This window comes from Camellia sinensis, chromosome 8 (genome assembly GCF_055761805.1).
Source record: "Camellia sinensis isolate YWXY chromosome 8, ASM5576180v1, whole genome shotgun sequence".
Lineage (NCBI taxonomy): Eukaryota > Viridiplantae > Streptophyta > Magnoliopsida > Ericales > Theaceae > Camellia > Camellia sinensis.
Window position 1 is genome coordinate 129,469,703 of NC_138968.1, and position 16,207 is coordinate 129,485,909.

Consider the following 16,207-nt stretch of genomic DNA (forward strand, 5'->3'; position numbering starts at 1 on the left):
ATAATGGGATTTCATTTCCTAGTTTGTGTCTTGTCTTGTATATATGTGTTTTATGGACATAAGTGTTTGTGTATATGAAAGTTTATTTCCATTGCTCATTGGACGATATATTCTATTATTGATTGGCTTTCGCCAACCCCTTTTTATTATATTATTGTCATTATGGTTAAACAGGCCTTCGGTAATCATAAATTACTGGCCGGTTACGATGCTAAACCTATAGGGGCGGGTTTGGGTTCTGACAGAGTGATATCAGAGTACGAGTTATACTGCACACACCTATCCAAATGAGCTATAGGATGAATAAGCAAACCATCTTTCCTATGTTTATTATTACCATGTTTCATATAGTGCAATAGAGAATGTAAGAAATGTAGATGAAAATGAATCACCCAAAGTAAGAATTGCAAGATTAGAGAGAGTGGTTGAACTCTTGATTGAAGCTCTAAGACAACAACAGAATCAACAGCCCTTACTTCCTCCTCCGCTACCAGTACAATCTAAACCAAATGCCAAAGATGATGTTATTGCCTTAACACAAAAGTTTAACAAAATGAAGCCACCGACCTTCCAAGGAGGACTGGAACCACTGAAAGTTGAGGCATGGATCCTAGAAATTGAAAAGCTGTTTGAAGTGTTTCTGTGTTCAGAGGCACAGAAAGTGTTGTTGGCTAGTTTTACTTTATAAGAGGAGGCAAGGCGACGGTGGATGCTTGTTCGTGAATGTAATAATACTATGATTTGGGCTTAATTCAAGGAAGCATTCTATGATAAATACTTTCCTCAATGTGTCCATGATCGCAAAGTATCCAAGTTTGGGGAATTAAAGCAGGGCACTATGTCCATGGCCGAATATGAAGCAAAATTTACTGAGGTTACACGTTATGCACCACACATGGTAGATACTGACTATAAAAAGGCTCAAAAATTTGAGGGAGGACTTAGTGTGGAGATACTTGACCGGATCAATGTTCTAAAATTACTCTAGTATGTGGATGTCCTTGACCGAGCTATCATAGCCGAGGAAAACATTGTAGCCTTGAAGTAGGCTAAGATGCCGGTGACTGAATGGCGGGGTAAGAGACAAAGTTTTAATCTAAAAAAGGATCGAAATAACTCACAGAGTAAAAAACAAAATGCAGGGTCAACCAATAGTTCCAGTCAGGGGAACAATTCTATACCACCTTGTCTAGAATGTGACAGAAGACATAAAGAGGTTTGTTACAAAATTTCTGGGGCATGTTACAGGTGTGGCAAGGTGGGCCACATAGTCAAAGAATGTCCTCTCACATTGTAAGGCACTAGTAGACCCGTAGCAAGTGTTGCAGTATCAACCGCTACACCAAAACCCAATCCCAAAGCTACCGGGAAAGAAACCTTAAGGCAAGGCCAGGTGTTTGCACTTGTACCAAGGGATGTGCAGAATACTGAGACAGTAGTGTCAGGTATACTCCCTATTTGTGCTCAAAATGCTTATATTTTGATTGACTCGCGGTCTATGTATTCATTTATCTCGCATGTTTTTTCGAGAAAATTATCTAGACCATTGGAACCCATGAACTATTTATTAGATGTGTTTTCACCTACTGGGGGGTCCATGACTTGTGCTTATGTGTATCCTGCATGTGAAATTGTTATTGGGGATGTGATTTTGGAATAGACTTGTTAACAAAATATCATGCCTCCATTGATTGTGTAACAAAACAAGTTGTTTTTCGTCCACTTGGGTTCCCCAAATTTATATTTAACGGAGTTGGTGTTGTGCCTCTCCTATATTTGATTTCATTTATGAAAGCATTCAAATTGATTAGATAGGGGAGTAAAGGGTATTTGTGTTATGTATTGACTGTGTCTGTTGATACTAAAGCTAATGCGGACAATATTCCTATAGTTAGAGAATTCCCAAATGATTTTCCAAGGGATTTAATTGACAAGGGGATTGGGTTCACTATTGAGGTGATACCGGGTACACAGCCAATTTCCAAAGCTCCATATCGAATGGCACCTACTGAATAGAAAGAGTTAAAAATCCAGTTGCAAGAGTTATTGGACAAGAAATTTATCAGACCTAGTACATCACCGTGGGGCACTCTAGTTTTATTTGTGAAAAAGAAAGATGGCTCATTACGGCTCTGCATTGATTACCGTGAATTGAACAAGGTAACAGTGAAGAACAAGTATCCATTGCCTCGTATTGATGCCTTATTCGACAAATTGCAAAGTGTCCAAATATTTTCCAAGATCGATCTTAGATCGAGATATCACCAATTGAAATTCAAAGCCGAAGACGTAGGAAATACTGCCTTCCGAACAAGATACGGACATTATGAATTTCTTGTTATGTCTTTCAGAGTTACTAATGCGCCTGCTGCATTTATGGATCCTATGAACAGAATTTTCAAGTCATTCCTTGATGAATTTGTAGTTGTTTTTATAGATGACATTTTGATTTATTCCAAAAGTAAAGAGGAACATGAACATCATTTAAGAATTGCTTTGCAAACCTTGAGAGAGAAGAAATTATATGCAAAACAAACAAAGTGTGAATTTTTGCTTGATAGTGTTATGTTTTGGGGACATGTGATTAGTAAAGATGGCATTTCTGTCGACCCACAGAAAATAGAAGCAGTTGTGAGTTGGCCTAGACTAACTAATGTTACCGAAGTCCAAAGTTTCTTAGGTTTGGCCGGATATTACCAAAGATTCGTGAAAGACTTCTCCAAAATTGCTTTGCCTTTGACTTAGTTGACTCAGAAAAGGGTACCATTTGATTAGACTGATCATAGAGAATCATCCTTTCAAGAATTGAAGACTCGACTTATGACTGCACCGATTCTCACCTTACCCTCAGGTACGGATGGATTTGTTATTTTTAGTGATGCTTCTTATAAGGGTTTGGGGTTTGTGTTGATGCAAAATGGCAAAATAATAGCATATGCTTCCTAACAACTGAGGCCACATGAAAAGAATTATCCGACTCATGATTTGGAGCTTGCCACAATAGTATTTGCATTGAAGATTTGGTACCACTACTTGTATGGGGCAACATGTGAGGTTTGCATAGACCAAGAGAGCTTAAAGTATTTCTTTACCCAGAAAGAGTTTAACATGAGACAGCGGAGATGGCTAGAATTGATAAAAGATTACGACATGTAAATCTTGTACCATCTAGGAAAAGCTAACACTATTTTCGATGCACGTAGTAGGAAATCAATTGGGAATTTGGCTTGCTCACTTACCGGGTAAAGAGAATTACTACATGACCTTGAGTTGTTTTGCGAGAGCAAGGCGGGACATTGGTTGCTATTTCTGCTCAACCGGCGATTCTTGAAGAAATTAAAGAAAAACAGCAACAAGTTGAATTTTTGAAGAAGATTATTGATGAACGAGAATCCAAATCGAGGCCGGATTTTGTTTTTGAAAATGGTGTGTTGAAATTTTAAGGTAGATTGTGTGTACCAAATGATGTCAAGTTAAAGAAGCGAGTTTTGCACGAAGCCCACAATTCAAAACTTTCTATTCATCTGGGGAATACAAAAATGTACCAAGATTTGAAGCTCAATTTCTAGTGGCCAGGAATGAAAAAGGAAATTGCAGAATTTGTGTCTAAGTGTTTATACTGCCAACAAGTCAGAGTCGAGCATCAACGACCCGCCGGATTGCTCCAACCACTGCCAATACCGAAGTGGAAATAGGAGCACATCACTATGGATTTCATTGTTGGACTGCCTCGCTCCAATAGAGGTATGGATTCAATTTGGGTTATTGTTAACTGTTTGACTAAATCTGCTCACTTCTTACCTGTTAAAACAATTTATAATGCGGATAAGTTGGTTACAATTTACATTAATGAAATTGTTAGATTGCATGGAGTGCATGTATCAATTGTTTCAAATAGAGACTCGAAATTCACATCGAGATTTTGGCAAAGTTTGTAAAAGGCATTGGATACTGAATTAAGATTGAGCAGTGCATGCCACCCATAGACCGATGGCCAGCCAGAAAGAACAATCCAAGCTCTGGAGGACATGTTGTGTATGTGTGTGCTTGATTTTCAAGGGAATTGGAAAACTCACCTGCCTTTAGCCGAATTCGTCTACAACAACAGTTTTCATTCGAGCATTGGTATGGCGCCTTTCGAGGCTTTATATGGCAGAAAATGTCGGTCTCCTATTTGTTGGGCAGAAGTTGGAGATGGACCTTTACTTGGGCCTGAGATTGTTCATGAAACAATGGAAAAGGTGAAATTAATTCAACAAAGATTGAAAACTACGTAAAGTCGACAGAAAAGTTACGCGGATGTTCGAAGGCAAGACAGGGAATGTGAAGTGGGCAACCATGTTTTTATTAAAGTGACACTAATAAAAGGGCAGACTCGCTTTGGAACCAAGGACAAGTTAGCACTGTGGTATGTTGGGCCATATGAAATCATTGAAAAGATTAATCTAGTGACATATCAGGTAGCACTTCCTCCCGAAATGGAACATATGCATAATGTCTTTCATGTTTCAATGTTGCGGGATTATCTCCGGGATCCTTTCCATGTTATTGAGCCTACTCACGTGGTTTTGAGTGATGACTATACTTATGAAGAACGGCCCATTCAGATTGTAAACCGACGAATCAAGAAGTTGATAAATAAAGAAATTTTGTTAGTGAAAGTGGATTGGCAAAATCATGGTGACATCTATGCAACTTGGAAAAGAGAGGATGATATGAAGAGAAGATACTGGACCTCTTTCCACTTGATCCTATATTCTTCCCGGAGGAAAGTAATTGAGTTTGGAGGACCAAACATCCTAAGGGGGAGAGGATGTGATAGCCGCTTCCTTAATTAAATAAATTAATGAAGTTAATTATGTGATTAGTGTTGATCATGAGATTATGTGTTAATTGTGATTTATGTGCCATGTGTTATATGTATTGTATTGATTTGTATTGTCATGTTATTGTGTTATTGCAGACAGATAGGTTAGAGTGAAAATTAAACCTGTCTGATTCGTTAATTTTTAACAAGTTAGAATTAAGAAATTGGATAGGAATTAGAGCCTAATTCACCTTAGACAAACTAATTAGGGAACTAACTAACATTAGAGATATCCTCTTCAACACTTGAATAGGATGATGATAAGTGTAATATAGTGGGTCTTTTGGGAGCTCTCTTAGTATATACGTAGAGAAAGAGTGAGATTCAAGAGAGAGAGAGTGAGAGTTCATCTAGAACACCAAGAGGAAGAAGAAAAGTGAAGGAGAAGTAAGAATTCAACTCAATTCTTTAACTCTAGGTAAGAGTTCTTCTCTTGTATCTCACCAATTTGAAGAATCATATTTATACTTATGGAATTCAAGATCATTTAAGAAGAATATAAACTTGATTATAGGATTTGTGGTTAGAAATGGAAATTAATACATGCATGGCATAATTCTTAAACAATTATGATCATACATTCAATTTCTTACATATAATTTTCAATTTGAAGAGAAACTCCATGGGAGTTGAGAGTTTTGGCTCAAAAGTTACAAATTTCATGATCATAAATTTCAACATTTGAAGTGAAATTAGAGTTGAGAATATATGATCATATAAATAAAAGATTGGATGAGTTGATTCTAAAACCTTAACATGCATGGCATGATTTGCATGGAAATTGTTTTCACACACTTAAATTCATGTATGGTTCTTCAAATGTGAAGGATTTTGAAGATTAGAGCTCATACTTGCATGTTCTTTACAATTACATATTAAATTGGAAGTTTGCTTTCTTCATGCCAATTTTGGGGTTTAATCTTTGGTCATGGTTTTTGTTTTAAGGTACAAGTGTTAATCCTCCATGAAAGTATGAGTTCTTGGCTTAGAATGCACGGTATTGAAGTTAGAATATACAATAGTTGAGGTTCTACAACATAGCAAATTTTCGGATTTCAAAACACCCAGTGCCGCACGTGTGGCTTGGAGCCCCGTACGTGCGGAAAACAAGGTAGATTAGAGCTTGCATACTAAATAATTTCACCTGCGAGGCGCACATGTAGTGGAGGTCCCACACGTGCAGCCAGGACCCCCGCACGTGCAGCCCTTTGGGCAAACTCGATTTTGTTTCCGCTCCTCTTTTCCACCTTCCAGGCCTCTGTTTGCATGGTTTTAAAGTGTTTTTCATGTGCTTTTACATCTCATGAACACGAATAAATTAAAGAACAAAAATTTAACCAAACGGATGAGCAATGATTAGAAACTGAGAAAATAAACATCAAAATAAGTAAAAAATGAAGAAAACCAACTGAATAAATGAATGAATTGTGTATTGAACCGTTGTGCTTGAATTTGTTTGTTTAGGTCGGACGTCGTATCTTTAGTGCCTTATAGCATGCATTTCAAAGAGCCCACTGTGAGTAACAAAGTTGTAAAGCTATGTTTAAGTTTTAATTATTTTCTAAATGATATTGCTAAGTTCTATTTCTGAAATGATACTGTTTATTGAATGAATGATTGTTCTATTTTATTAACTGTATTCATGGCATCCATTGCATACTGCTACTGTTTACTATTACTGGTACAGAAATCTCTGTTAGTTCAATTTTTGGAACTATTGTTACTGTACTGAAGGCCATCAACTGATTTATAGCGATCTCGGTTTTCCCTTCATTGTTTAATTGTATTTCAGACTCGGCTCTGTGGATGTGTTGTTGCCTTATTCTCGTTTCCATCCTTTACTCTTTGTATTTTAGTCTTGGGTTGTGTTGGGCAGGTTTGGAACAAGTTGGTTGTGCTTGAAAACCAAAAGTTGATACCCAGATTTTGGCCTCCACGCTCGAGCGGGGCTTTTGACGCTCGAGCGGACTCTTTTGTTTTTTCTTCTCTGCTCGAGCGAGCGTTTTGACGCTCATGCGTGATTTTTCATCTCTCAGTATTTTGTTCTGTAGGTCGTTGGACGCTTGAGCGTCCACTTTCACGCTCGAGCGGGGACCATCAACTGCAAAACTTCTGGAAGTGTGCATCCGGCACTCGAGCGGCGTTTTTTATGCTTGAGCATGTGTCTGTGTCTGACGCTCGAGCGGGGAATCCCACGCTCGAGCATACCTGTTTGTATATCAGTCTGAATTTCGACTTTTGGATCACTTTTTCGGTGCCTCTTCTCTCTCTAACTTTTCAAAACCTCCATTAGAGAGCTCATCTCTCTAGATTTCAACTTCTCTCTAAGGTTTGATCTAGTTTGAGTGATCCTCTTCCTTAGTTCCTTTGCAAAAAGTGTGGGGTTTGGCTTGCTCTTCATTTTGATCCGAAAATCTTGGGACTTGGAGCACCTTCGAAATTCTTCATCTTCTCCTTTGGGTCTCTCCATTTAAGGTAGGGATAACTATTCATTTTTATGATCTTTAACATAGATGTTGGGTATTTTGTATAAATGGTTTGATTTGGGAAGTTAGGGTTTGAGATTTGAAATATTGAAAAGAGGGATTTTGTTCCTTTTGAACTATATATGTGAATGTGGGTCTCAAAATGAGGTTTTGAACGTTTATTAATGATATTTGAACCTTTGGGTCAATATTGGGAAAAATGGGGAAAATGTCATATTTAGATTTTTATTGGGTCATTAGTGTGATTAATTACTTTCATTGTGAAATAATGAAACTGGCTTAGAAATAGTGAAATTGAGAAGTTATGAGAAAGAATGGTGGAGTTGGATTGATTAATCACTCACTTTTGAAAATATTGATAATTTATCTGTTGATGCATTTATTATCTGTTTAGAAATAATTTCTTCGGGCTATCGGTGGAGGATAGTCTTGATTGTTGTAGACACTGCATGATGATTAGGTGAATTAAAACTAATCGGTTGAATATGTCATCGAATATGACGGTTGGAATAATACATCGAATTTGTGTATTGATTGACCGTGTATATGATAATTGTTTATATACAATGTTTTGTGTGGGAAAAGATAGAGGATGTACTCCACGGTTTAAGGAGGAGATAGAGGATAGACTCCTAAACCGGATATTATTTGGGAGGAGATAGGGGATGGACTCCATTGATACAACGAATCTATGTATCATTTGTGAAGTATGGAAGTGTTTTATTATGAGTTGCTATCTCATGTGAATTGTGAAGTATGGAAGTGTTTTATTATGAGTTATAATCTCATTTAAATTGTTGTTATTGGAAAGGTTCTAACATGAGCTGTAGTCTCATGGAAATTGTTTGGCCAGGTTCTGAGCCATGTTTATAAATCGAAATTGCTAAGTAAAGGAAAATGGAATGAAACATGGACATATCTGCTATGGAATTGGGTTGTGTTGTATGTTGGTTTATATTAGTTAAACATTTATCAAATGCTAATGTTTTAGTTATTGCTCATATTATATTTAGCATATCTCTACTGGGCGTTGGCTCACCCTATATGGGACATCATTTTCAGGTTCAGGTGATATGCCACCTCCAAGGACGTAGCTTGTGAGGCTTGAGGCTGATAACTCTTTTTGTTGTTCTCTTTTGTATATTACATGTATATCAAGTCATGGGCTTATTTTGTGTAAAGAGTTAGAACTCTACTTTTGTTGAACTCAAGTGTTGACTTGGAAAGTTGTAAGCCTATGGGGCATTTACTTTTGTTGTCAACATGTAATATTTCTTGTAAGAATACTCTGATGTTGGTAATATGATATCTCTTTTTGTATCATGAATGTATGATTTTGGGTTTATTTTTGAGGGCGTTATATGACTGTTTGGTCTTTAAGACCTACTGTACTGTTCTGCTATAGGATGTATCACATATGACTACTATGATTACTATATGACAGATATGACATGAAATATGAGACATTGATTGAGTATATGATCTATTGATGCAATTGACTATTTTAAATACTGAAAGGACATTCATTCTTAATCCTTTACATATTTGTTATTCGCTGGGCTTTAATTCATAGTTTATTATATTTATGTAGGTGGCCAAGCACCGGAACAAAGTTAGCGGCGTCAACCTGATTCCGTTTTGTCAAGCCAACCTGTTGTGCCTCGCCGCGAGATTCTGAACCATTTTTGTCAAGGCTTTTTGGAGTGATCTAAATCTACTCTTTTTGAATGTTATATGGAGTCAAGTGAATATTTTATGACTTTTGCTATGATAATGGGATTTCATTCCCTAATTTGTGTCTTGTCATGTATATATGTGTTTTATAGACATAAGTGTTTGTGTATATGAACGTTTATTTCCATTCAGATCCTCCCAGCTCATTGGACGATATATTCTATTATTGATTGGCTTCCGCCAATCCATTTTTATTGTATTATTGTCATTATGGTTAAACAGACTTTCGATAATCACGAATTACTGACCAATTACAACGCTAAACCTATAAGGACAAATTTGAATTGTGACAGTTTTCAAAGTACGAGCCTTGTGTCATTTTTTAGTTCATAATATTTAAATTGGGTTAATTTGATTCCTAATATACAAAAAAAATTATTGAAAATTAAATTGACACAACTTAAACATTAGAGATCAAATTAAAATATTTTTATAAGACTCAAAATTTAAGGATTAAAAGTATAATCAACCCCGTATAAAAACAATTTGTTACACATTTCCAAAATGTATGTATAATAATACAGCAATGCTAGGTATCATGAAAAACCTTTCATGAAAATAATCATGAAAGTTTCGTGACCCTTGGATTACATTTAGAATGAAGCACCACACACTAATCAAGGTAATTCAAGGATCATAAATTTTTTATAATCATTTTCATGACAAAATTTTCATGATATCTAACTTTTTTCATAATAATAATAATAATAATAATAATAATAATAATGAGGAAATTAGTGAGCACATGACCTTGTGAGGGAAGGACCATCATCATCATGTAGAGCTGGCCTCCCAAGTGAGTTGGCAAGATCAGGCTCCTTACGAGTATTGAGTAACTGTGTTACATATCACCAAGGATCCTCTAGAGTGAAATTTCCCTAAAGTTTCCTAAAGTGCTACAGTGTATGGTTGAGATTTATTGGCAAGTCACATCAGAAAAATTGATGTGACTTGCCAGTAAATCTCAACCATACACTGTAGCACTTTAAGAAACTTTAGGAAAAAATCACTCTAGAGGATCCTTGCTCGTTACATATATCTTCTCTCTCTCTCTCTCTGAAGGGAAGCTTACTTTGGTTTCATCGAGCTTGAATTGAAGGGAGCCTTTTTCTGTCTTTAAAACACACTCTGGCGCTTGGTTTGTGTTGGGTTGGGAGGAGCAATGGCGTCGTCGTCGTCTATTGCAGCAACGGCCTCAGTTGCCTCTGTCTCCAAAACTAATCTTCCTCATCCCCAATCCTACCATTCTCACTCCAAACTCTTCTTTCGTCTCTCGCCCAGACCCAAACTCCGATTCTCCACCAAGGTTTTCTTTTCTTTTCTTTTCTTTTAATCTCTACCTGTGTTTACTATTTGATTTTCATACGTAGACTTTCTGATTGATTCGTAATCCATCTCTGCTTCTCTCTCATTTTTCTTATATGCCCTTGTGTTTGTATATTGGTTTCTGATGCAAGATCGGGTTTTTTTTTTTTTGGTAAAATTTTCTCTTCTCCGTTTGTTTGCTGAGAAAACCGAGCATTAGAACCAAAATTGTATTGGCGAATCTAATCCAAGCTTACTGGAGGTTTCTGTTGTCTTTAGTGGCAATTACTGGATGTTTTCAAGTTCCATTCCTTTTTCTTTTTGGGAATTTCTTGCTAGTTTCTTGTTTTGCTTGGTGTGCTGTTTTATTCTGTAGATGATTTGTGTTTCTGTCTTTTAGAATTCAAAGTCAGAAATTGAGCCATTTTGAACTTGACTCATTTTCATATGTGAAGATTTAAATTTGTCTATTTCTTTTTTAAAAAACATAGAATTGTCTAATCTAAATTCATGTGATTCAAAATCTATTAAGATCAACTTCTTCATGAATTTTGAATTTACTAATGTATAAATTTGGAAGATTTGAATTACTTAATTTCAAAAAATGAAATAATTCAATTTGTTCAATCAAATCAACCCTCCCCAAATCTCTCAACCAAACACAGCCTTGATGAATGTAATAATTCTTTTTTAAGTGTTGGGGCTCATTGAGTTCTATTTTACTGTTCAACATTTCAATATTTGTCATGGCTAAGTTGAAAGTAGTTGATCTAGGCTTTATGGTTTTTGCATATTTTTAGTGATAAAAATGAATGTTTGTACATGCAAGAAATACTAGTAATTATCATAATATTAATAAATAAATAAAAATTGTAAAATATAAAATTTGAAAGAATGATGCTTTTAGTTGCTATCATGGTTGAGCTTCTTCCAAGTCATTATTACTGCTGACCACATTACAATGAAATGACTCTACATTTATATCACAAAGCAAAATTTTTAAATGCTTGAGTTCAATTGAAGTTAAAAATTACTTTTTCCACTAAGGTTGGATTGTCATGTAATTCAGTTATACAAGTAAAGTAATCAACACTTCCAAATCCCTTTTTTCAATAACATGTGATGCCAAACGTCGCTGCTAAATTTTTATTGTACACTATGCCAAAGGTTAGGTGTATACTTAATCTTTCTCCTCCCAAACACACATTAATGTGTACTATTTGGGCGTTGTTTTATAGATTTTGGGAAGTGTCTGTTTTCAGGCATTTTCCTTTGTTTTGGAAGAGTTCATGATATTGTTCCTTAATATTAGTGTTAGCAGCTGTTGTATGTGAGAATACTCGGGGGGGGGGGGGGGGGGGGGGGGGGGGGTTTGTGTACTTTTTATATTTAGGGTTTACCAGCCCTTTAGTGTCTGTAAAATTTATGCACTTCTTGCTTTTATTTGCACCAAAGTTGAAATGGGCATCATTTTGATGCAACTTTTAGAGATTGGGATTTCAAGCATGACAACTTGGTTTGAGTTTGTGCATGGCTGGTTTAATGTTGGCCTTGTTAAGTTTCTAACCCATCTACCCGCTTATCACCCTTGATTAAGAGGGACCAACATGAGTATCATTTTTTTGCGTCATAGCTGAATTGTCTAACCATTGGAGCTTCAATTCACCATCATCATCATACCCAGAACGTTTGGAACAATTGAATCTACAGCTATGCCTTTCTTTTGGTGGGAGTAGGAGGATCTGAACCAATAAATATTGGAATGCATAACCTATATGTGATCTTTGAAGCTTTTGTAAATATGTGGCCCTAGTGCGAGGACTTTTTTTTTTTTTCCTTTCTTTTTTTTCTTTTTTTTTTTCTTTTTTTGTGAATAGATAAAACTGCTCTTCAATTCAAAAATTCTCCTATGACTTCAAAAAACTTTTGTCCATTAACACAAAATTACTTTGGAAAAAGCCAGGGAATACCTTGGCATTATGGCTAGCACGCCTTCTTGCTCTTGTGGTATCATCATCTTTCCAAGAGGTGATACTTTTGTAATACAGCAGAATATAGGAGGGTCTTTACCATGTGGATTTCGCCGTTTTTCTACCTCGATTTGAAAGTTATTATTTTAATATGATCCTTGACTCTACTTTCTGAAGCCATTTGCATTATATTTTACTTCAAATTGAGGTATCTACTCTCTAGGACTCTCGTACTGATATGTGGTTGTGCAATTGATATCCAAATTGTAGGGTTTGAAGTCCAGTTGGAACCGTTCCAACGTGATAAAAGCGCAGTTGAATGAGGTAAACTTTCAATGGTTTTCATTAGAAAATCTATTTTCGAATTTTTGATTTATCATGGACTCGCTATTGGAGCCATCTGTTGCTTTCAAGGTTGCTGTCGATGAATCCTCAAACACTGCATCTACTCCAACCAAATCAGAAGTACCAGCAGCAGAACCCAAGGATGCTAAGCCATCAAGTGAGCCTTCTCCTGCAGCTTTGGCTTCAGAGGAATCCATATCTGAGTTTATTAGTCAAGTTGCAAGTCTTGTCAAGTATGTGATTTCAACCTTTTGGGGGATCTTTGTTTGGTATCTTTCCCATTTATTCTCAATCAAAGAAGCAACATTTTTCCTGGTTTTGCAGACTAGTTGATTCCAGGGATATTATGGAATTGCAGTTAAAACAGTTTGATTGTGAACTCTTAATCCGTAAAAAGGAGGCCATGCCTCAACCAACATCTTCTGCTCCTGTTGATATTATGCATTCGCCCCCTTCACCAGCTGCAGCACCACCAACTTTCCAATTGCCCCCATCTACGGCTGCTCCTTCTGCACCCACACCTTCAGCCCCATCTGTATCACCTTCTCCACCTGCTGCCAAGTCAGCTAAGTCATCCCTTCCACCTCTTAAATGCCCAATGGCAGGGACATTCTACCGAAGTCCAGCACCTGGTGAACCACCGCTTGTTAAGGTGATTATTCTCTAATTTGTGATTTCTGTGGATTTTGAATAATCATACTTGTATGATTTTTACTGCCTTGCAGCGTCTTTCTGTATTTTTGAACTTGTTTTCACTTTGGTTGTCTTACGCAAGTAGCTTTTTCTGTAGGTTGGAGACAAAGTACAGAAGGGACAGGTTCTCTGCATCATTGAGGCCATGAAGTTGATGAATGAAATAGAAGTAAGGCTTGTAATTAATTATTTCTTTTGCTCTACAGCTCGTCTTTTGTGTCATACATGTGTTTCCTTCAATTAAGTATATTGCTTCCTTTCAATTAACTATATCACATGGATTCTTCATAATGTGTGAACTAACTTTGTTAGGTAAGTCATGATGTGCATCTTACTAAGAGAGATTGCTTGTTACACCTACTGTCAGACTTGTACCCAAGATGAGTAATGAAGGAATAGGAGCAAGATATTAGGGGAATTGTTTTGACTTATTTTAGTAGGTGGACATATTTATCAAGAGAAGTACCCATTTGTAACAAGTCCTGTTCCATAAAAACTAAACTCCAACTGAGTTAGAAGCAGAGACAAAAAGAATGTTTAAACTGCTCGGCCTGTCAATGTCATTCTCCTGGGTTTTAAGATTTTGAAAAGTATGATTTTCAAGATGTATTCAATCAATTTACATGATTATCTTAGTCCATGTCATGTTGCTGTTGATCAAATAGTCAGTGATTTCATTCATATTTATTCTAAATTGTTCAAACTGAACCTGGAAAGACCCTTGTGACACCAAGGGTCAATTGTTCCCGTTAAGAGTGGGACTCTAAGTGACTTACAGCTTGTCTTTAATGTATTGCTGTTCTATCTCAGTGTTCTGGACTCAATTATATTGTGTTGGCTGATGTAAATACTGATGTTAGCAGTAGCTTTGCAATTATTTTCTTGCTAAGAGTGGGGAGTGCATCCCTAGTGAGATTCATCTAGATGTTTGTCTTTATTGCAAGTTAAGCTGTGGTATCATTGTTTGTGTCCCTATTGTGTTTTATTCTTCTTTTGTTTTCCTCCAATCTGTATTCTGCTATTCTTTTATTCTAGTTCATGTTTTCATTTCTTGTAAAATATAAAAATAGCTTTGTGAGATAGCTTTATGAAAGTAACCATTTCCACAGAATTCTTACCTATTTAGCAAATTAAATAGAATCTAGAGTGATCTTTTAGAGAGACAATCGATGCATCCTGCTGAAGCCATCCCTATCATTGAATTGAACCAAACTTCCCGGTGACTTGTGGTCTGGGAAGAATGTCTCAGTTTCTGTATTGCCATGATAGCATAATAGTTTTACTAGACCATGGGCATGAAATATAAATTCTGAAAAAGATTGTTTCATATTCTCCTTTAGCTCTAATAGGACTCCTCAAGAAACTCTTTTCTGGACTAGATTCTGCAATTTTATTATTTCTTTGTACATGTAACAATTACATTACACAGAGTTGAAAAGGACTGCCTCTCTTTCGTGTTTTCAAAATCAAAACAACAAAATTCTCATTGTTGATAATTCATTCTCATTCTGAAAGCTTCATTTGCTTTTCTTGATGGAAGTTTAATTTTCCTAGAGCGTATTCTAATTTTTGGCCTAATTGTTCTTTTGATGATCAATTCAACCTCCACCTCATCATGTGATGGATCAGGAAATGAACCCATGTTAAGTTATTAGTCATGGATATTTCATATAAATGCCAGGTCCACACAGTATGAGAAACCTACACAAGGACTAAAGATAGAACTTGATGACAAAATTGTTGGCACTTACTTGCCAAGGATTTTGAGAGGGCACAAGGGATGGCCCTCCCAAATACATAGAGAAACTAATCGCATTCTCTGTTTGGATAAATTTATTTATTCAACATCTATCTCTGATTCCAGTAAGAATTAGGACATGCCCAATATGAAAGAACTCGACTTTATGCAGTTTTTTAGGGGTGTTAGAAATTCATGAAATTTGAAGCATTATACTATTATTTCTAACATTCTAACTAATATTGTTACCGTAGATTGCAAATTGACTGCTCATCTTATTATGTACTGTCTATAAGACTGTTCATTTTTTATTTTTATTTTTTAAAAAGTATGATTTATAATAATATACTTATGCCAAAAATATGATCATTTCCCTTTATTTAGGCTGATCAATCGGGTACAGTAGTTGAGATCATTGCAGAGGATGGCAAGCCTGTCAGTGTGGACACAGTGAGTTTCCTTTGACTAATCCAACTATTAGATGATGACTTGACATTAATCCACATTTGATCTTTGTTGATTCGTGGCTTAAGTTGACTTTGCATTTGGTTTTTTTTTGACAGCCTCTATTTGTTATTGAACCCTAAAGATGATATGATGGGACGGCAAGTAAATGGTACAAGAAGTGGAGATTAGGAAGGTGTTTTCGTTTGTAATGTTGTGAGATGCGGCAGTGCAGGGTGTTTTGTTGCAATTACGATATTTTGCCTGGATGCTATATATATAGCTAGAGATGAGAAAAAGAATGTGAGGTTCTGAATTCATTGTGTGTACTTGAAGCTCTACTACGTCCATTCAGATTATTTTGTTTTGATTATTTCTATACTTTGAGTTAGAAAGGATATCTTATTGATGATGTGTTGGCTAATGTATGAAGAGGAAGTTTTACTTTTGAAGAACTGAAATTTCTTGGAAGTCCAGAAAATGCATAACAGATTGGTGTTACTTTGAGCAAGTTAAAACATGTTCTTTGCAGATGGTGGCCTGAGACCATTCGAATCCAATGAGCCTGGAGACTTTCAATCCGAGCTCAAAGTAAGTGAAAAGGCTCTCTTTTAGAAAACTATCA

The 16,207-nt window shown here is 36.2% G+C and overlaps 1 protein-coding gene across 1 annotated transcript; it reads left to right on the forward strand.

Annotated features, from left to right (window-relative positions):
• The first annotated feature begins 10,115 nt into the window (after positions 1–10,115).
• Positions 10,116–16,037, forward strand: CAC1 (chloroplastic acetylcoenzyme A carboxylase 1). The gene is made up of 7 exons (XM_028198608.2): positions 10,116–10,393; positions 12,633–12,686; positions 12,777–12,940; positions 13,032–13,359; positions 13,498–13,569; positions 15,523–15,588; positions 15,702–16,037. The coding sequence occupies exons 1-7, from the start codon at positions 10,250–10,252 to the stop codon at positions 15,723–15,725; spliced, it is 852 nt and encodes a 283-aa protein (XP_028054409.2). The 5' UTR covers positions 10,116–10,249; the 3' UTR covers positions 15,726–16,037.
• The last annotated feature ends 170 nt before the right edge of the window (positions 16,038–16,207 follow it).

Bases quoted from the DNA above. Each gene is read 5' to 3' on its own strand.
- CAC1 (XM_028198608.2), top strand. From the start codon at position 10,250: ATGGCGTCGTCGTCGTCTATTGCAGCAACGGCCTCAGTTGCCTCTGTC. The intron at 12,687-12,776 runs GTAAACTTTCAA...GTTGCTTTCAAG, and splicing joins TAAAAGCGCAGTTGAATGAG to GTTGCTGTCGATGAATCCTC. The intron at 15,589-15,701 runs GTGAGTTTCCTT...TTTTTTTGACAG, and splicing joins AGCCTGTCAGTGTGGACACA to CCTCTATTTGTTATTGAACC.